The following is a 22,782-nucleotide window of genomic DNA, read 5'->3' as shown; positions in this document are numbered from 1 at the left end:
TTGTTCGGAAAAAAGTTCGACTTTACAAATTCCTCTTTGAGCTGCTGCAGAAAGGCGACATGCGAGACTGCATCTGGTGGCTGGACCGCGAAAGAGGGACCTTCCAGTTCTCATCCAAACACAAAGAGGTACTTGCTCATCGATGGGGGCAACAAAAAGGAAACCGCAAGAAGATGACCTACCAGAAGATGGCCCGTGCTCTGCGCAACTACGGCAAGACTGGGGAGATCAGGAAAGTCAAGAAGAAGCTGACATATCAGTTTGACAGCGTATTGTTGGGAGAAAGGAACGCAGAGCCAACTATGCATGCGCTCTCCTAAGCCAGCCTTAGTCTCCCTGGACACTGCCATCCGTTTTGGGCATTTTTTGTTCTCAGCGAAGTTTTGTAAGCTTTATACTGGCACGTATATTAGACTTTGACTTAAAACTTCAATATGTTCATTAAATAGTGGCTCCAAGAAGCCTATCAAATGACTAAATGGCAAAGGAATGTGACTTGCCACCATGGACCTCCCTTATCTGTGGAACTCGGCTTTTATGTCACGTCAAGTGATGGGAAACAATGCAATTCAGAACACAATGTAAAGGGTCGTTGACTAGAAAGTATTGCTTAATGCAAAAAGAGAAGCAGAGTAAGGTGGATTGTGGAGCAGGATTTTTTTTTTTTGTTTTAATTATCCAAAATGTTCTTTGTCAGCTAGCACTGCCAGTGCCTTAAATTAGAGGTTCCAAACCTCCTCCTAAAAATAGGACTCTAAGCAAAGATGAACATGTAAACAGAACAGAATGATCGATTAATTTCCATATGACAATACCATCAAGTGGATTATTCACACTCAAGGCAAGGACCCTTCAAATCGATTAATATGTGTGGATATCAGGTTAAACTAGACCTGTCTATGTCTTCCAGGCTTCCTACAGTCTGTTTCGCCATTTGAAAATCTGTTCAGCATCTTTCTTTCCCTGTCTTTCATAATGTATAGAATGGGAATAAACCAGAAACATGTTTTACCTTCAGAAAGACTGCAATGACTTAAACACCTAGCATTCCAGCAATGGAGTTCTGCAGTGGAGATGCCCAGCTTCAGTAATAGACATGAACCTTAGACATATGCATCTTTCTACAAGGTTTTGATCAAGGGATCTAAACCCTAATCCTCAAGTACCACCAACAGGTCATGTTGTGTGGATGTCTTTATTAATGCACAGGTAACAATCTATTGTGCTGAGACGGGAACTACTTCACCTGCTTCCAAATGCAGAAATCCACAAAACATGATCTGCTAGTGGTGCTTGAGAATAGTGGTGGTGAACCTCTGGTTTAGATAGCACATGTAGAAGTTGATTTTTAGAATTGCCTTGGAAGTGGTGTAGGCAGCCATTTTGTGGACAAAAACTCTATGCGTTCTCTAGAATCCATGAGCAGGCCAGCCATTTTGTGGCTTAACCCAATATTTAAGAGAAAACAGCCCATGTTTCATCTCTAAGTCACCCTAACAGTCCAGGTTTTAAGGATATCCATACTTGAATGGTTAAATTGGCTGAGGTATTAAGCCACATGTGCTCAAGCATGGATAGCCTTAAAACCTGGACTGTAAGGGTGTTTTGAGGACCGAGATTGGGAACCACTGCGCCAAGTAATTGATAGGTTGAATTCTATATATTTGTACTGCCAAGGTGTGCAGTTTACCGGTACGTTTTAAAGAGTTTTATTGTGTTAAGTACACCTATAGACGACCTTGATCATTCCTTAGCAGGTGCTCTCGACTGGGTGTAGCATGTTATGCCGGCAGCTGGGTGAGCACAAATGAGTCCCTTGCGGGCTCGCTGCGCTCGCCACGCTGCGGGCACGGTGGCGCCCTACGTTATTCTCCCTCCAGGAGGGTCGTGGACCCCCAAGAGGGAGAACCCTTGACGGTATGCCGGGTGTCGGGATCCCAACAGATGGCATACTGAATACCACCCCTCTCGACTAGCAAAAAGTTTTCTCCAAACATTTAATTCTTGCTGCTTGCGTGAGATCACTTTGCAACCCTGAAAATCAGATAGTAAAACATGATCAACTGTAAACTGATAATGATTTAGTTTGCCCAAATCAGAGGCGGTGTATTGGTTGAGGTCAGGGAGCACTGTACTTATGCATTGCCATACTGAGGTCTGTTTCCTCGTTATTGTGGCCGATTTAATAGTACTGGTTTTAATTCTCTTACATCCCAGTAAAGCACAAGTTTCATGTATATATTTATTTGTATTTGTGAAAAGATTGTTAATATATATAGCAATGTATAAATCGGTGTAAATCGTCACAGTTCCCCCCCCCCCCCCATTTTCAAAATAAAGTGAGTGAATCATTATTTGTGTTTAATCTTAACATATCCTATGAACCCCTGAGAAATAGTTCACTCCTGCAGGAGCTCCTGATGAAGTCAGATTTCAATCGTCAGCAGGAAACGCCAGCTGCCTCCTACAGCTAGCCAATTACACTGCAACACGCCTCCTACAGTCAGCCAATTACACTGCAAGGCGCCTCCTAGTCAGCCAATTACACTGCAAGGCGCCTCCTACAGTCAGCCAATTACACTGCAAGGCGTCTAATACAGTCAGCCAATTACACTGCAAATCGTCTAATACAGTCAGCCAATTACACTGCAACGCGCCTCCTACAGTCGGCCAATTACACTCCAAGGCACCTACTACAGTTAGCCAATTACACTGCAAGGCGTCTAATACAGTCAGCCAATTACACTGCAAGGCGACTCCTACAGTCAGCCAATTACACTGCAAGACGCCTCCCACAGTCAGCCAATTAAACTGCAAAGCACCTAATACAGTCAGCCAATTACACTGCAAGGTGTCTAATATAGTCAGCCAATTGCATTCAAGGCGCCTTCTACAGTAAGCCAGTTACACTGCAAGGTGCCTCCTATAATCAGCCAATTACACTGCAAAGCTAAATAGTTAAGAGTTGTTGATTTATCTAGCAGCATTTGCCAATATATACTGATAATGCTGGTTTGATTACCTTATAACCTTCATTATATGGGTAAGAGACTCAGTACGCAATTGGCGTATGGGGTACCGTAAGGGTACGCACTTAGCGTAGCATACGCTCGGCCGTGATCGAGACGCACATGCGGCACGCTCGCTCACAGCTTAATGCGTGGTGTCGAGCACGCTATAGGCGGGCGACAACCGTAATGCAACGCTACCAGCGTAGCGGACGCTTGAGACCACGAGGAGATCACGAGCGGCGCAGATGCTCACAAGATGACAATCAGTAAACCTTGAATGTAAAACACAGAATGGATACTCTTATACTGTAAACCTTGTACTGAAACACTGTAGCGATATAACGCTGCTTAACCTTATTAATACTAAAGCTGTTTGAGCGATCGAGACGCTCCTATTACCCACTGCAATGTAATGAACACACGATACCGTGCTAAGGTTCCAACACCTTTACTAACAAGCTTTTAAGTTATATCGAAAAAGGTAAAACAGTTCACAAGTCATACACTACAAACTAACATATAATTCTAACAGAATATCTAGACAAAAATATACAATAACTTTACAATCTTATACTATAACAGAGAGAGAGAGAATATGGCCAATACAAGCAAAGAGCGAGATGATTACAGAGAATTACTTACACACACTGGGAATGATCGCTGCGCAGCCTTCTGGTACCAGCTCCGAGTTAGTCAAGATGAAAACCGTTTGTGGAGAGAGCGAGAGCTGCCCAGGCTGGCTGATCTTATATACACTGAGTACAGTATACTACAAAGGGACCTATAATCTCATTGTTCATTGGACACAGGAATGTCTCCTCGCATCATAACAAAAGGTCATAGGTTAGTTTGAACAGATGGGCTGTGACTATATCAAACTGCTCAGGTGGTAGGGAATCTGAAGATTCCCGCCGCATGGGTAATGAATCGCAAATATAGTAAATGTCCAGAAAATACTAATGGCCATATCTATACGCAGGAGCGATTAATCTTTACCTAACCAGCACCGGATTGTTTCTAATAAAATGTTCTTTAGTTAGGTACCAGACACAGCTGTTCAAACCCTGTCTGACCCTTCGTACCATACAAAGAGGAATTCCTCTGTCCAGCGACTATTTACATTAAACCAACTTACAGTCATTATTAAGGGGAACATTATCTATAAAACATACTATTTGGTTTTATTATTTAACGATTGAGTCGCCCACTAGACGCACACAAACTCTACCGTAAATGCACATACCACGCGCTCCAGCGCATGGCCGAGGCGCCATCACGCGGCTGCGAGTATCCGCACGCACGGGAGAGAATGTGCACGTGCAGCAGGCACGCGCATGAGGTGAATATATGGCAACGTGTAGCATGATATTTTTCTGACTTTGACAGTCCACCCTTTGGCAGTCATCATTAACTGCCACTTCCTAAAACAGTTCAAAAAGAGAAAAATATATGTCATGTATAAATACATTTCTATGATTGGGTAAGGGAGAAGAGAGGAAGGTGGGAAAAAGGTATGACCTAGTGAAATAGTAGAAGCATGTGTGTATGAATCCATGTTTGAGGGGTCATGTATCATCGTGCCGTACGTGTTTTAAATTAAGCTTCGAGGTATTGCGAAGTATACATTTGAATTCCTTCTTATCCCGCATTACGGGTCTGTGGATGGGCTGTCAAACTTTACCGAGCTCTTTTCGGCTTTTTGTTGTAACAAAATGGGGGAGCACATTTTAGTTGATGATACATGATTGGGGGGATATGTGAGTGCTGATATCTGTGCCTATATTCCCTATCAACTATGTGTGTCGTTACCTAGAGGTTGTAGAGGTGAAAATAAGAAGTGTCGTTACGGGATAGAGATACCATTATGTGAGGTTAATTTACATTCCGCCGATTGAAGTCTTGTCTGAAGTCTGGTCTCGATGTACATGTTGCCTGATGTCTCTTTGGGCTTTTGCTATAATGCGAGCAAAGCCGTTTCAATGTCCATAAAATTTTAAATCACTAAAGTTCTGGGCTAGCGTTTTCATTAAAGTCACTAGGGATATTGGGGGCCGGCAACATAGTCCATAAAAAAATCTTTGTATAAATGTGGTCTTCAAATCCTTCTTCCAAGCGAGTCTTTGTACCTTGGAGAAAAACAAAGGCGAAACGGGTGAAAGAAACGGATCGTGGAATCACATTTTATCACAGCGGGGTCTCAATGGTTGGGTCGTAAATCAAATCAATTTTGTTATGCGATACAGTCATTACTTCAGGCGGTACCTTTCCAATATAACATAAACCCTCTGAGTTTGGGGCAAGCCACTCATACGCCTTTCTTCCGCATATGAAATATGCATCATCGGGGAGAACATATGGGACTGAATATGTCAAAACCATGTTACACATTTTCCATGTGAAATCTCCTAACCCTAATTATCTCATCTGTCTAGTACATGTATCAAGTTGTATGATATATGCACAGTATCCTGGTGATACTTCTCCAACTCGCATTGTCCTACTTCCTAGGGTATACCTATATCGGAAATATTTTCCACTGTGGCGTATAAGCTCTGTATCTGTAGGCATTCTATCGGCTCTGTATGAAAAGGTCATGGTTTTGTTATTCCATGACACTTCCCAATTTCCCGGCTTTCGGGGATTGGAAATGTTAAAACACACTATGGACCTATCCACATGATATTGGTGGAGCTTCAAACTAGGAGGACTAGAGATATTAAACCTCTTGTCCACCGGCCTCCCACCACTTAGCTCAAGTACCTCCCCTATCGTTAATGGGAATGGTACTAGTCCTGATTTGCTATGACCTTGAGGTACTTGAGAGCATACCCAACAGTCTGTCTGGTTTAACACTTTACCCACTAAGGAGTGATAGTCACCCAATGGATGCCGGTCCATGTTAATGTTAAAACTGGACTGACATTTCCTGATGCACCCATCCTCAACTAAGTTATCACAATGCCTACAGATGCAATTTTCTTCAGCTAACAATCCTTCACAATTCCTTCTATGGTCAATGCTACCAGATCATTTTCTGATACTCGCCTTTGCTTGGTGATTATGTTGTTCTTGGAAATCTACGCCTCCATCTCTGTCATCAGAACCTTTCTGGATCCTTTCTCGACCTCACTGGTACTCTCACCGAAACAGACTGCTCTGGTCAACATCAGGGTCAACATGAAAACACGGATCACAGTCTCTTGAGGCGGGTCCATCTTACAGGAGGAGAAAGGGGAAATTTGTAATGGGGGTACAGAAAAACAGTTTGAGGGGGAGAGAAACTTGTTACGATAATTAGTTCTCTAGTCTTGTTGTTCTTCTTGTTCTGTTGTCATCTCAAAGGTGCTGTCTCTCAGTCTTCTAAGCATTCTGGTGATACAATATTCTTTCTAGCTCAGTGCTCTTTCTGTAAGGAGAATAAATCTTGCATTACCATTTATCCAACTGATGTGGGACATACCATCTGTAACGTATGAAAACATGAGAAAGAAGAAAAAAAAAAACAAAAGAGAGAGAGAGAACAATTCATATATATATGTTACATAAACCAACAATAAACAACAACAGGAAAAAAAACATTTTAGGGAAAAAAAACATTGTCATATCTTCCGTTCACCATCAGGCTGTCACATCTACATGTCCAATGGTATCTTTGCATAGTCTCTCCCACCAGTATTTCCATACTCCGCCCTTTGTATCTGGCCAGGATACATCGATGCTGGTAGGTCATACTGGGGTTTGGTAGACTTCTGAAAAGGTCAGGTAGTCAGGTGATGTTGGAGCTGTTGTGGTGAACGTCAGAGATGGGGAAAAAGAAACATTTTACAGATACATTACAAATTTTTACCCGGTCATTCCTGTGTCTTCAAGGAATGACCTCCCAATTTATTAACTGTTACCTCAGGCTTTATCAAGGTTAATGATCAACTTTCCTAATCATAAATTATATGTGTGGACCAAAATTTGACATGTGTGATACCTGATTATACTTCCGAGTGTCGTAACTCTGCTCGTGTTCTTGTCTAGGGGGTCTGACTTTATGTGGGCTGTTGCAGTTACTGGCATAATGCCCTTCTCTTTTACAAAGATAACAAATCCTTGGTTTCCTCCATGTGCCAATGGCCTGGGGTTTTGGTTGATTTGATGCCTCCTCTAATGCTTGGATGCTCATCACCATCAACCGCTTTCCCTGTACTTCCCTGATTCCTTGGATACCATGGTTATGTTGTTGTCTAGGGGGTTGATATACCTTCTGTAAATTTCTTGATCTACAATCTCTTGCATAATGACCTTCCTTCTGGCAATTATAACACCTTATCACCTTGGACTTACCCACAGGGATCTGAGGCTCCTTACGTCTCTGTGTTTCCCTGTGCTTGCTGATGTTTTGCTCATGCCCAACAGCGGACTTTCTTAGTGCAGCCACCGAGATATTTCTCCAGTTTGGGTTGGTGGTCTGTACCCTTGTTCTCAACACTTCCTTTAAACCATTCATTAATACCTTAACCGCTACTTCTCTATGCTTCACATTTGTTTTAATGTTTGCTATACCGGTATACCTAGTCATGTCCTGCAATGCCCGATGGAAATAATTAGAAGTACTTTCCCCTTCGTTTTGTCTTATGGAGAAGATTTCGTTCCACTCGACAACGGCTGGGAAATATACTCCTACCTGTCGGTTGATCTGCTTAATACATTCCTGATTGTGTTCCTCCGTTTGAGGTACTTCTGTGTCTATTTTACAATCAGCAATAAATTTTGCAGGGTCAACACTGGAGGGCAAACATGCCCTCAGCACTGTCCGCCAATCTTTGTTGGTGGGTTCTGTGGAGTTTCCTAGTTCTTTAATAAATCTCTGACATGCATCTAGATCTTTCCTAGGATCAGGGAATTCAGACATAATTGCTCTCAATTCCATCCGGGACCAGGGACGGCGCATTGCACTGTCCCTGGCGGGAATGATTCCCTGAGCGTCAGTCTTCCCATTGGGGACTGTGATCACCCTGACAGGACTGAATTCAATTACATCATCTTGTGTTGGTTCTACAATATGAGGTACATTTGTTTGTGCGTGATATATAACACCGTACGTACCTGTGGACACGACCTCACCTGACCCTCCGTTAGGGGGTTTGATTATTGCCTTTACCGAATTGGTCGCGTCCACCTGGATGTCTTGTGTGGTGGCTGCTGGAAAAGGTGCCGACATCGTGCTAGGCTCACTTTCTTGCTGGTAATCCTGAGGGAAGTTTAACATGGGGTGCAACTTGCATGGGTTAATAGTTGTACATTTAACAGTATTACAATTATCATTGTTACATTTATTACAATTATTCTTATCGTCTATAATACAGTTACTAAGTGCATGTTTATTATTCACCAGTGTGCCATTCTCTGTAACCACCTTCTCTCCCATTGCCATATATCTCTCACCAAGGTGAGAGTCAGCTGTATGAGCTAATTCTCCTTGTATTTCACTTTCCCGTTGCCATAACTGTAAACAATCATTTTGTCTAATCCTCTGCTTGGCAGATTTTATTAGACCTATCCTTTTTCGTAGGTTCTGTAATACCTCAGGGTTCAGACTGCCTACCCGGGGAGACTGTTCCCCATCATCCTCTGTCATTCGTTCCCATTCTTTGCATAATACCTGTGTGTGTGATTTTTCACACATTATACCTTGCGGACCCTTTGGGCCAGCAACTACCAACGTGAACCCTTGTTGGACGTCCCTTCTTTGAACAACTGGCCCCCATCGTTTGTAGATATTGCTGTCTTCGCTAATTCTCACAAACAGACCAGATTGCCCGCGGTAAGGTGACGGTGAAAGTTCAACTAGTGCCTTCACTCACTCTGCGCCCCAATTGGCCAATCCAATCCGTGGGATCTTTTGTAACCTCTATTTATTGGGGCGCGTGGGAGTATGCGATCCCTCCCCAGTAAGTATTGGTCGTTGGAGATTTCCCGAGTGAGCAGTGAAACTCCCTTAAAATAACAAAAACCTACACAAATCACGTTAGAATGTACAAATAGCGTTTATGATCCCACAGTAAATTTTTAATGGGTATCAAGGTAACAAACTAATGCACACAATTACGTGCGGTCCAGTCGCACAGCGCATAAATAACTAAATATTTATACGCTTTACGACCAATGGAATCGGTTGTTTAGGTTGCGAAACCTTCAGCCGGAGCTTAACTTGACTATATGGGTGCTACGCAAAACCCCTCGGGCTGCGCTTAAATACCTCGCAGTTTTTTTGTCTGCGGAAACTACTTGCTCCTTTTACCTTCTACAATGTTAACGCGGGCAAGCCAGTCCACGCCACCAAGTGTCCACTCACCTGATGTGGTCTCCGACGGGATCCCGATTTGTGGGTTCACAAAAATAATACTTTAAGTTCCACACTCACTCCTACTCACTCATATGCACACTGATCTTTCTGTACAGAAATTCCTTTCATACAGGCAGGAGTCCAATCCCTGGGTTTTGCAATAGAAAAAGGTTCTCTTTTAACTAATACTTTTTGGAAAACTGAACAAATCTGTGCTATTATCAGGTGGCTATACTATACCACCCACCCTAAACTAGGTTATTGTGTGATTTGAGTCTCAGTGGGCGTATCCGTACGCTCCGTTGCGTAAAACACGCCGCGTGCGTATGCCTTTGCGTCACGTACGTGATTTCGCACGTTGTCCGAGACACGTATGCACAAAGTGCAGGTATGCCCACAGCGACACAATCAACACGCTTCTATCAATGTAAACGATATTCAACTATAATCGCTTACCGTACACCACACAGTATTTGCTATGCTGTGTGCGTGTCCTTTACAATTATTCCCTTAAAAATTATCCTATTTAATCTCAATTAAATAGCACCAGAATTCCTCAGCACGTGTCTAATAATCAATTCTAATGGCAACAAGAAAGTGAGCTGCAACAATGTAGATGTGTGCGTGTGTATACACAAAACAGAAATAAACAGTTTTAAAAGACAATAGCGTATTGTTCTTACCTTTCTACCTTCCGGTTCCCGATTCCACCCCAGCACTCCTACAGCGTAGCGAAACAGACGCTTATCTAGCCAGCACTACTGCCTTCCCGCCCTTGCTGGCAGATAACGTTTGTTTTCGTTAGTGCGGATATGTGGAGGACGGACGAGCCCTCAATTGATAATGCTGGTTTGATTACCTTATAACCTTCATTATATGGGTAAGAGACTCAGTACGCAAATGGCGTATGGGGTACCGTAAGGGTACGCACTTAGCGTAGCATACGCTCGGCCGTGATCGAGACGCACATGCGGCACGCTTGCTCACAGCTTAATGCGCGTGTCGAGCACGCTATAGGCGGGCGACAACCGTAATGCAATGCTACCAGCGTAGCGGACGCTCGAGACCACGAGGAGATCACGAGCGGCGCAGACGCTCACAAGATGACAATCAGTAAACCTTGAATGTAAAACACAGAATGGATACTCTTATACTGTAAACCTTGTACTGAAACACTGTAGCGATATAACGCTGCTTAACCTTATTAATACTAAAGCTGTTTGAGCGATCGAGACGCTCCTATTACCCACTGCAATGTAATGAACACACGATACCGTGCTAAGGTTCCAACACCTTTACTAACAAGCTTTTAAGTTATATCGAAAAAGGTAAAACAGTTCACAAGTCATACACTACAAACTAACATATAATTCTAACAGAATATCTAGACAAAAATATACAATAACTTTACAATCTTATACTATAACAGAGAGAGAGAGAATATGGCCAATACAAGCAAAGAGCGAGATGATTACAGAGAATTACTTACACACACTGGGAATGATCGCTGCGCAGCCTTCTGGTACCAGCTCCGAGTTAGTCAAGATGAAAACCGTTTGTGGAGACAGCGAGAGCTGCCCAGGCTGGCTGATCTTATATACACTGAGTACAGTATACTACAAAGGGACCTATAATCTCATTGTTCATTGGACACAGGAATGTCTCCTCGCATCATAACAAAAGGTCATAGGTTAGTTTGAACAGATGGGCTGTGACTATATCAAACTGCTCAGGTGGTAGGGAATCTGAAGATTCCCGCCGCATGGGTAATGAATCGCAAATATAGTAAATGTCCAGAAAATACTAATGGCCATATCTATACGCAGGAGCGATTAATCTTTACCTAACCAGCATCGGATTGTTTCTAATAAAATGTTCTTTAGTTAGGTACCAGACACAGCTGTTCAAACCCTGTCTGACCCTTCGTACCATACAAAGAGGAATTCCTCTGTCCAGCGACCATTTACATTAAACCAACTTACAGTCATTATTAAGGGGAACATTATCTATAAAACATACTATTTGGTTTTATTATTTAACGATTGAGTCGCCCGCTAGACGCACACAAACTCTACCGTAAATGCACATACCATGCGCTCGAGCGCATGGCCGAGGCGCCATCACGCGGCTGCGAGTATCCGCACGCACGGGAGAGAATGTGCACGTGCAGCAGGCACGCGCATGAGGTGAATATATGGCAACGTGTAGCATGATATTTTTCTGACTTTGTCAATACTAATCGGATAAAAATAAATGATATATAACAGGCAACCCTGCCCAAACAAGCTTACTATAGAAGAGGTAGGCATAAATATCCTTTGTATATAAAGTAGGTAGATAACATATATAGCTGTTGGTGGGGACAAGAATCTCTGGATATGACCATTTGCCTTTTATTGGCTTTAGGCAGTCTGTGATTACAGGTATGATGTTAGCTTATAGCCCCAGGCAGTCAGTGATTACAGACACAATGCTAGGTCATGGTAGTCGGTGATTACAGACATTGTACCAGCTCATGGCTCCACATGGTCAGTGCTTACAGACACAATGCCAGCTCATGGCTCCAGGCAGTCGGTGATTACAGACACAATGCCAGCTCATGGCTCCAGGCAGTCGGTGCTTACAGACACAATGCCAGCTCATGGCTCCAGGCAGTCGGTGCTTACAGACACAATGCCAGCTCACGGCTCCAGGCAGTCGGTGATTACAGACACAATGCCAGATCATGGCTCCAGGCAGTCGGTGATTACAGACACGTTGCTAGCTCATGACAGTCGGTGATTACAGACACGTTGCTAGCTCATGACAGTCGGTGATGACAGACACGCTGCTAGCTCATGACAGTCGGTGATTACAGACACGTTGCTAGCTCATGACAGTCGGTGATTACAGACATGATGCTAGCTCATGACAGTCGGTGATTACAGACACGATGCTAGCTCATGACAGTCGGTGATTACAGACACGCTGCTAGCTCATGACAGTCGGTGATTACAGACACGATGCTAGCTCATGACAGTCGGTGATTACAGACACGATGCTAGCTCATGGCTTCAGGCAGTCGGTGATTACAATCAGCAAACTTACTTCCACCTGGTGGCATTTACCACACGAGCACGTGAATTAAGACTTTTCTGAAAATGCAACATCAAGACCATATATCCTACACCTCCTCCTGTCTCCCGTCCACCCCTCTGCTTCCCTTCCCCTCCTATTAACCCACTTTTATTAATCTTTCCCCCACCATGGTCCAACAACCACACCACTCAGCCCTGCTCCCGGTCATCTAATCTCACCTCCGTGTCTCACTGTACTCCCTTTCTACCCTGGGAGCCTGCACCATCACTACATCCTCTTTATCCCTGCCCCCACCCCAAGTTAATCTCTCAATGCTACAGCAACCCCAATAATCTCATTCACATCTCTCTCACAAACACTCTCCCTCTCACCTGTGTCCTTTGGAATGCCAGATCTGGCTGTAACAACCTGGACCCCACCCATGACCTTTTCATCTCCAAATCCCTAAATCTCCTATTACAGAAACCTGGGTTTCCCACTCTGGCGCCACTTCCCTTGCTGCTCTATCTGCTGGGGGAACCTCACATAGACCAGCCCCCCCCCCCCCCCCTCCCCGACAGGTCCGGGGTCACAGTGGTTGCGGTGTTGGGAGTCCTTCCATCCTCCAGTTACTCCTACCAGCTCATACTACCAGCACCTTCCCTTACATGCTCTATATTTGAGGTCCATGCTATACGCCTCTTCCAACCTGTTCACCTTTGAGTAGCTTTCATTTACCATTCCCCTGGCACTCCTTACAAATTCCTCTACCACTTTGCTTCCTGGCTCACTCCCTCTCTTCAGCCATTCCCTCCACTATTTTAGGTAATTTCAATATCCCATAGAATCCTCTGCCTATAAACGCCTTAACCTCACCTCTTGGTCTCTCCCAGTGGCAACTCCTCTTCTTCCCATGTGAGTGGTCGGGATAAGTGAATCTGAATTTTTCAACATGTTTAATATTACCGACTGGGGATCGGGACATTGCCCCAAAACATCTCATGTATGTAGGTCATGGTTTTGCCAAGTGAAAAGTTGCTTGCGGTTTTTGTTTTGGTTCCAACTCAGAATCAGTCCCTACATAGAGTAGGTAGGGGGCACACTGTTTTGGAAACTTATAAAAACTCTTGCACGCACGAGGGGTGCCTAGAGGAGGGTAGCAGCATGTTCTGGAGTAGCACAGCAGAAAAACCACCCGTGTCCTGAAAACTGGTTCACAAGTGACAACAGCAGCAGAAGCACTGAAATGGAACAAACGGCAAATATAAAAAAAAAAAAATCTATATAAGGAATTTTTGTTACATCCAGGGTGAAGCCCCTTGGAGCATAAGAGACCCCCAGAACTCATTTCCTTATTCAGAAAACATTGGCTAAGCGTAAAGTGATTCTACTAATGCACAGTTATTAATAGAATCATTTTACATGGAGCTATTAGTTAGCCAGCAGAGGAAACATATTCTAATTCCCAAACCTGCCCTAAAGCAGGGAAACCCTTAGTCACAGCATATAAATTCCCTATCTAATGTGAAAGCACCTAGTGGTACACAGCACTATACAGAGCCAGCAAATGAGCAGCTCAGTTCCCGCATCATTCATTGTACCAACTGGCTGGTAGCACATGTGAATATGCTGTAAAAAGTAGGGATGAGCGGGTTCGGTTCCTCGGAATCCGAACCCGCCCGAACTTCAGTTTTTTTTACACGGGGCCGAGCGACTCGGATCTTCCCGCCTTGCTCGGTTAACCCGAGCGCGCCCGAACGTCATCATCCCGCTGTCGGATTCTCGCGAGGCTCGGATTCTATCGCGAGACTCGGATTCTATATAAGGAGCCGCGCGTCGCCGCCATTTTCACACGTGCATTGAGATTCATAGGGAGAGGACGTGGCTGGCGTGCTCTCCGTTTATAGAGAAGAGAGTGAGACAGTAGAGAGAGACACAGTAGTAATTTTGGGGAGCATTAGGAGGAGTACTAGTTACTTGCTGAAGTAATAGATAGTGTGACTGTATTATCTGACTTGTGGGGGAGACACTGACAGTGGGGAGCAGTTAGAGTCTGAGAGCAGGACTCAGGAGTACATATAACGTACAGTGCACACTTTTGCTGCCAGAGTGCCACACTGCCATTGTGACCACACTGACCACCAGTATAATATATATTGTGATTGTCTGCTTAGGAGTACTACTTGCAAGTTGCTGATAGTGTGACCAGTGACCTGACCACCAGTTTAATAATCACCACCAGTGAGTTTAATATATATATATATATATATATATATATAATTGTATATAATATATATATTATATTGTATACCACCTACCCGTGGTTTTTTTTTTTTCTTTCTTCTTTATACATACTACTATAGTAGCTTACTGTAGCAGTCTGCGGTGCTGCTGAGCTGACAGTGTCCAGCAGGTCCGTCATCAGTCATTACATAATAAATATATCTACCTGTCCGGCTGCAGTACTAGTGTGATATAATATATATTGATTTCATCTCATTATCATCCAGTCTATATTAGCAGCAGACACAGTACGGTAGTCCACGGCTGTAGCTACCTCTGTGTCGGCAGTCGCTCGTCCATCCATAATTGTATACCACCTACCCGTGGTTTTTTTTTTTCTTTCTTCTTTATACATACTACTATAGTAGCTTACTGTAGCAGTCTGCGGTGCTGCTGAGCTGACAGTGTCCAGCAGGTCCGTCATCAGTCATTACATAATAAATATATCTACCTGTCCGGCTGCAGTACTAGTGTGATATAATATATATTGATTTTATCTCATTATCATCCAGTCTATATTAGCAGCAGACACAGTACGGTAGTCCACGGCTGTAGCTACCTCTGTGTCGGCAGTCGCTCGTCCATCCATAATTGTATACCACCTACCCGTGTTTTTTTTTTCTTTCTTCTTTATACATACTACTATAGTAGCTTATTGTAGCAGTCTGCGGTGCTGCTGAGCTGACAGTGTCCAGCAGGTCCGTCATCAGTCATTACATAATAAATATATATACCTGTCCGGCTGCAGTACTAGTGATATTATATATATATATATATATATATATTGATTTCATCTCATTATCATCCAGTCTATATTAGCAGCAGACACAGTACGGTAGTCCACGGCTGTAGCTACCTCTGTGTCGGCAGTCGCTCGTCCATCCATAATTGTATACCACCTACCCGTGGTTTTTTTTTTCTTTCTTCTTTATACATACTACTATAGTAGCTTACTGTAGCAGTCTGCGGTGCTGCTGAGCTGACAGTGTCCAGCAGGTCCGTCATCAGTCATTACATAATAAATATATATACCTGTCCGGCTGCAGTACTAGTGATATTATATATATATATATTGATTTCATCTCATTATCATCCAGTCTATATTAGCAGCAGACACAGTACGGTAGTCCACGGCTGTAGCTACCTCTGTGTCGGCAGTCGCTCGTCCATCCATAATTGTATACCACCTACCCGTGGTTTTTTTTTTTCTTTCTTCTTTATACATACTACTATAGTAGCTTACTGTAGCAGTCTGCGGTGCTGCTGAGCTGACAGTGTCCAGCAGGTCCGTCATCAGTCATTACATAATAAATATATCTACCTGTCCGGCTGCAGTACTAGTGATATTATATATATATATATTGATTTCATCTCATTATCATCCAGTCTATATTAGCAGCAGACACAGTACGGTAGTCCACGGCTGTAGCTACCTCTGTGTCGGCAGTCGCTCGTCCATCCATAATTGTATACCACCTACCCGTGGTTTTTTTTTTCTTTCTTCTTTATACATACTACTATAGTAGCTTACTGTAGCAGTCTGCGGTGCTGCTGAGCTGAAAGTGTCCAGCAGGTCCGTCATCAGTCATTACATAATAAATATATCTACCTGTCCGGCTGCAGTACTAGTGATATTATATATATATATATATATATATATATTGATTTCATCTCATTATCATCCAGTCTATATTAGCAGCAGACACAGTACGGTAGTCCACGGCTGTAGCTACCTCTGTGTCGGCAGTCGCTCGTCCATCCATAATTGTATACCACCTACCCGTGGTTTTTTTTTTCTTTCTTCTTTATACATACTACTATAGTAGCTTACTGTAGCAGTCTGCGGTGCTGCTGAGCTGACAGTGTCCAGCAGGTCCGTCATCAGTCATTACATAATAAATATATATACCTGTCCGGCTGCAGTACTAGTGTGATATAATATATATTGATTTCATCTCATTATCATCCAGTCTATATTAGCAGCAGACACAGTACGGTAGTCCACGGCTGTAGCTACCTCTGTGTCTTTTAGTTGTGCCTATTAAAATATGGAGAACAAAAATGTTGAGGTTCCAAAATTAGGGAAAGATCAAGATCCACTTCCACCTCGTGCTGAAGCTGCTGCCACTAGTCATGGCCGAGACGATGAAATGCCAGCAACGTCGTCTGCCAAGGCCGATGCCCAATGTCATAGTACAGAGCATGTAAAATCCAAAACACCAAATATCAGTAAAAAAAGGACTCCAAAATCTAAAATAAAATTGTCGGAGGAGAAGCGTAAACTTGCCAATATGCCATTTACCACACGGAGTGGCAAGGAACGGCTGAGGCCCTGGCCTATGTTCATGGCTAGTGGTTCAGCTTCACATGAGGATGGAAGCACTCAGCCTCTCGCTAGAAAACTGAAAAGACTCAAGCTGGCAAAAGCACCGCAAAGAACTGTGCGTTCTTCGAAATCCCAAATCCACAAGGAGAGTCCAATTGTGTCGGTTGCGATGCCTGACCTTCCCAACACTGGACGTGAAGAGCATGCGCCTTCCACCATTTGCACGCCCCCTGCAAGTGCTGGAAGGAGCACCCGCAGTCCAGTTCCTGATAGTCAGATTGAAGATGTCAGTGTTGAAGTACACCAGGATGAGGAGGATATGGGTGTTGCTGGCGCTGGGGAGGAAATTGACAAGGAGGATTCTGATGGTGAGGTGGTTTGTTTAAGTCAGGCACCCGGGGAGACACCTGTTGTCCGTGGGAGGAATAGGGCCGTTGACATGCCTGGTGAAAATACCAAAAAAATCAGCTCTTCGGTGTGGAAGTATTTCACCAGAAATGCGGACAACATTTGTCAAGCCGTGTGTTGCCTTTGTCAAGCTGTAATAAGTAGGGGTAAGGACGTTAACCACCTCGGAACATCCTCCCTTATACGTCACCTGCAGCGCATTCATAATAAGTCAGTGACAAGTTCAAAAACTTTGGGCGACAGCGGAAGCAGTCCACTGACCAGTAAATCCCTTCCTCTTGTAACCAAGCTCACGCAAACCACCCCACCAACTCCCTCAGTGTCAATTTCCTCCTTCCCCAGGAATGCCAATAGTCCTGCAGGCCATGTCACTGGCAATTCTGACGAGTCCTCTCCTGCCTGGGATTCCTCCGATGCATCCTTGCGTGTAACGCCTACTGCTGCTGGCGCTGCTGTTGTTGCTGCTGGGAGTCGATGGTCATCCCAGAGGGGAAGTCGTAAGCCCACTTTTACTACTTCCACCAAGCAATTGACTGTCCAACAGTCCTTTGCGAGGAAGATGAAATATCACAGCAGTCATCCTGTTGCAAAGCGGATAACTGAGGCCTTGACAACTATGTTGGTGTTAGACGTGCGTCCGGTATCCGCCGTTAGTTCACAGGGAACTAGACAATTTCTTGAGGTAGTGTGCCCCCGTTACCAAATACCATCTAGGTTCCACTTCTCTAGGCAGGCGATACCGAGAATGTACACGGACGTCAGAAAAAGACTCACCAGTGTCCTAAAAAATGCAGTTGTACCCAATGTCCACTTAACCACGGACATGTGGACAAGTGGAGCAGGGCAGGGTCAGGACTATATGACTGTGACAGCCCACTGGGTAGATGTATGGACTCCCGCCGCAAGAACAGCAGCGGCGGCACCAGTAGCAGCATCTCGCAAACGCCAACTCTTTCCTAGGCAGGCTACGCTTTGTATCACCGGTTTCCAGAATACGCACACAGCTGAAAACCTCTTACGGCAACTGAGGAAGATCATCGCGGAATGGCTTACCCCAATTGGACTCTCCTGTGGATTTGTGGCATCGGACAACGCCAGCAATATTGTGTGTGCATTAAATATGGGCAAATTCCAGCACGTCCCATGTTTTGCACATACCTTGAATTTGGTGGTGCAGAATTTTTTAAAAAACGACAGGGGCGTGCAAGAGATGCTGTCGGTGGCCAGAAGAATTGCGGGACACTTTCGGCGTACAGGCACCACGTACAGAAGACTGGAGCACCACCAAAAACGCCTGAACCTGCCCTGCCATCATCTGAAGCAAGAAGTGGTAACGAGGTGGAATTCAATCCTCTATATGCTTCAGAGGTTGGAGGAGCAGCAAAAGGCCATTCAAGCCTATACAATTGAGCACGATATAGGAGGTGGAATGTACCTGTCTCAAGCGCAGTGGAGAATGATTTCAACGTTGTGCAAGGTTCTGCAACCTTTTGAACTTGCCACACGTGAAGTCAGTTCAGACACTGCCAGCCTGAGTCAGGTCATTCCCCTCATCAGGCTTTTGCAGAAGAAGCTGGAGGCATTGAAGGAGGAGCTAAAAGGGAGCGATTCCGCTAGGCATGTGGGACTTGTGGATGGAGCCCTTAATTCGCTTAACAAGGATTCACGGGTGGTCAATCTGTTGAAATCAGAGCACTACATTTTGGCCACCGTGCTCGATCCTAGATTTAAAACCTACCTTGGATCTCTCTTTCCGGCAGACACAAGTCTGCTGGGGTTCAAAGACCTGCTGGTGACAAAATTGTCAAGTCAAGCGGAACGCGACCTGTCAACATCTCCTCCTTCACATTCTCCCGCAACTGGGGGTGCGAGGAAAAGGCTCAGAATTCCGAGCCCACCCGCTGGCGGTGATGCAGGGCAGTCTGAAGCGACTGCTGATGCTGACATCTGGTCCGGACTGAAGGACCTGACAACGATTACGGACATGTCGTCTACTGTCACTGCATATGATTCTCTCACCATTGAAAGAATGGTGGAGGATTATATGAGTGACCGCATCCAAGTAGGCACGTCAGACAGTCCGTACTTATACTGGCAGGAAAAAGAGGCAATTTGGAGGCCCTTGCACAAACTGGCTTTATTCTACCTAAGTTGCCCTCCCACAAGTGTGTACTCCGAAAGAGTGTTTAGTGCCGCCGCTCACCTTGTCAGCAATCTGCGTACGAGGTTACTTCCAGAAAATGTGGAGAAGATGATGTTCATTAAAATGAATTATAATCAATTCCTCCGTGGAGACATTGACCAGCAGCAATTGCCTCCACAAAGTACACAGGGAGCTGAGATGGTGGATTCCAGTGGGGACGAATTGATAATCTGTGAGGAGCGGGATGTACACGGTGATATATCGGAGGATGATGATGAGGTGGACATCTTGCCTCTGTAGAGCCAGTTTGTGCAAGGAGAGATTAATTGCTTCTTTTTCGGTGGGGGTCCAAACCAACCCGTCATTTCAGTCACAGTCGTGTGGCAGACCCTGTCACTGAAATGATGGGTTGGTTAAAGTGTGCATGTCCTGTTTATACAACATAAGGGTGGGTGGGAGGGCCCAAGGACAATTCCATCTTGCACCTCTTTTTTCTTTCATTTTTCTTTGCGTCATGTGCGGTTTGGGGAGTGTTTTTTGGAAGGGCCATCCTGCGTGACACTGCAGTGCCACTCCTAGATGGGCCAGGTGTTTGTGTCGGCCACTAGGGTCGCTTAGCTTACTCACACAGCTACCTCATTGCGCCTCTTTTTTTCTTCTTTGCGTCATGTGCTGTTTGGGGAGTGTTTTTTGGAAGGGCCATCCTGCGTGACACTGCAGTGCCACTCCTAGATGGGCCAGGTGTTTGTGTCGGCCACTAGGGTCGCTTAGCTTACTCACACAGCTACCTCATTGCGCCTCTTTTTTTCTTCTTTGCGTCATGTGCTGTTTGGGGAGTGTTTTTTGGAAGGGCCATCCTGCGTGACACTGCAGTGCCACTCCTAGATGGGCCAGGTGTTTGTGTCGGCCACTAGGGTCGCTTATCTTACTCACACAGCTACCTCATTGCGCCTCTTTTTTTCTTCTTTGCGTCATGTGCTGTTTGGGGAGTGTTTTTTGGAAGGGCCATCCTGCGTGACACTGCAGTGACACTCCTAGATGGGCCAGGTGTTTGTGTCGGCCACTAGGGTCGCTTAGCTTACTCACACAGCTACCTCATTGCGCCTCTTTTTTTCTTTGCGTCATGTGCTGTTTGGGAAGTGTTTTTTGGAAGGGCCATCCTGCGTGACACTGCAGTGCCACTCCTAGATGGGCCAGGTGTTTGTGTCGGCCACTAGGGTCGCTTAGCTTAGTCATCCAGCGACCTCGGTGCAAATTTTAGGACTAAAAATAATATTGTGAGGTGTGAGGTATTCAGAATAGACTGAAAATGAGTGGAAATTATGGTTTTTGAGGTTAATAATACTTTGGGATCAAAATGACCCCCAAATTCTATGATTTAAGCTGTTTTTTAGGGTTTTTTGAAAAAAACACCCGAATCCAAAGCACACCCGAATCCGACAAAAAAAATTCGGTGAGGTTTTGCCAAAACGCGGTCGAACCCAAAACACGGCCGCGGAACCGAACCCAAAACCAAAACACAAAACCCGAAAAATTTCAAGTGCACATCCCTAGTAAAAAGGAGATTTATGGTAAGACTTCCCATAGTTAAATCTCTTTCTGCGAGGTACACTGGATTCCACAGGGAATAACATTGGGGTGTAGAGTTGTATCTGGATCTGAGGCACCAACAGGCTAAAGCTTTGACTGGTCCCAGGATGGCCTGCACGGCCCCCTCTATAGCCCCGCCTCTAGGCACTAGAGCTCAGTTTTGTTAAGCAGACCAATGCAGTAGCAGGTAAGAGAGAAGGTAGATGTTAGTCACATAGACTTACATTCTCACGACAGGAGAAGGGACTAGCGGCTAATGCCATACAAACCCAAAGAAACTAAGTGTGTCAGGGTGGGTGCCCTGTGGAATCCAGTGCACCCCGCCAAAAGAGATTTAACATTGGTAAGTCTTACCATAAATCTCCTTTTCTGCAGCTGGGTACACTGGTATTCCACATCGGGGATGTCCTAAAGCAGTTCCTCATGGGAGGGGAAGCACCGTAGCGGGCACAAAAACCTGGCCTCCAAAGGAAGCATCCTGGGAGGTGGAAGTAGCAAAGGCATAGAACCTGATGAACGTGTTCACTGAGGACCATGTAGCTGCCTTGCACAATTGTTCAGCGGACGCCCCGCCCAAGAAGGTCCAGACCGAGTAGAATGGACCTTGATAGCAGCAGGAGCTGGGAGTCCAGCCTGCGCATAAGCTTGTGCAATCACCATTCTAATCCATCTGGCCAAAGTTTGCTTATTCGCAGGCCAACCACGTTTGTGAAAACCAAAAAGTACAAAAAGGGAATCTGACCTTCTGATATATACGGAGAGCCCGTACCACATCCAAAGACCGCTCTTTGGGGAACAAACAAGAAGAGACAAAGGCCGGAACCACAATCTCCTGATTAAGGTGAAAAGATGATAACACCTTAGGCAAATAACCTGGGCGAGTTCTAAGAACTGCCCGGTCACGGTGAAAAATCAGAAAGGGTGAACGACAAGACAAAGCGCTTAAGTCCAACACCCTCCTAGCAGAGGCAATAGCCAACAGAAAAACGACCTTAAGTGTAAGGCATTTAAGGTCCACAGACTCAAGATGTATAAACAGACTCTTGAAGGGCATTCAGAACAACAGACAGATCCCATGGAGCCACAGGAGGGACATAGGGAGGCAGAATCCGTAAAACACCCTGGGGTAAATTTACTAAGATGGGAGTTCTATTTAAGATGGGATGTTGCCCATAGCAACCAATCAGATTCTACTTCTCATTTATCTATCACCTTCTAGAAGTTAATAGCTGGAATCTGATTGGTTGCTATGGGCAACATCCCATCTTAAATAGAACTCCCATCTTAGTTAATTTACCCCCCTGAGTGAAAGTATGAACGTCGGGAAGAGATGCAATTTTCCTCTGAAAGCATACCGACAAGGCAGAAATATGAACCTTGAGGGAGGCTAAACGAAGGCCCAAGTCCAGGCCTTGTTGTAGAAAAGCCAAAAGTCTGGAAGTCCTGAAAGTATATGCATCATAGTTCTTACTGGCACACCAGATGAAGTAAGAATTCCAGAACCTTTAATAAATCCGAGCCGGTTTAGGGGCTTTCAACATAGTTTGAATGACCGCCTCTGAGAAACCTTTGGCTCTCAGGAGTGATGCTTCAAGAGCCACGCTGTCAAAGCCAGTGTTATGCACACCAG

The 22,782-nt window shown here is 44.8% G+C and overlaps 1 protein-coding gene across 3 annotated transcripts in view; it reads left to right on the top strand.

Moving 5' to 3' along the window:
- The window catches only part of LOC134965973 (transcription factor Spi-B-like), a 157,930-nt gene extending 155,576 nt beyond the window's left edge, over positions 1–2,354 (top strand). For all 3 annotated transcript variants that reach the window (XM_063942416.1, XM_063942415.1, XM_063942414.1), the window contains exon 6: positions 1–2,354. In XM_063942416.1, coding sequence (XP_063798486.1) covers positions 1–320 — 320 coding nt within the window. In that variant the 3' untranslated portion in view covers positions 321–2,354.
- The last annotated feature ends 20,428 nt before the right edge of the window (positions 2,355–22,782 follow it).

Source organism: Pseudophryne corroboree, chromosome 10 (assembly GCF_028390025.1).
Source record: "Pseudophryne corroboree isolate aPseCor3 chromosome 10, aPseCor3.hap2, whole genome shotgun sequence".
Taxonomy (NCBI): domain Eukaryota; kingdom Metazoa; phylum Chordata; class Amphibia; order Anura; family Myobatrachidae; genus Pseudophryne; species Pseudophryne corroboree.
This window is presented reverse-complemented; position numbering and strand designations above follow the sequence as displayed.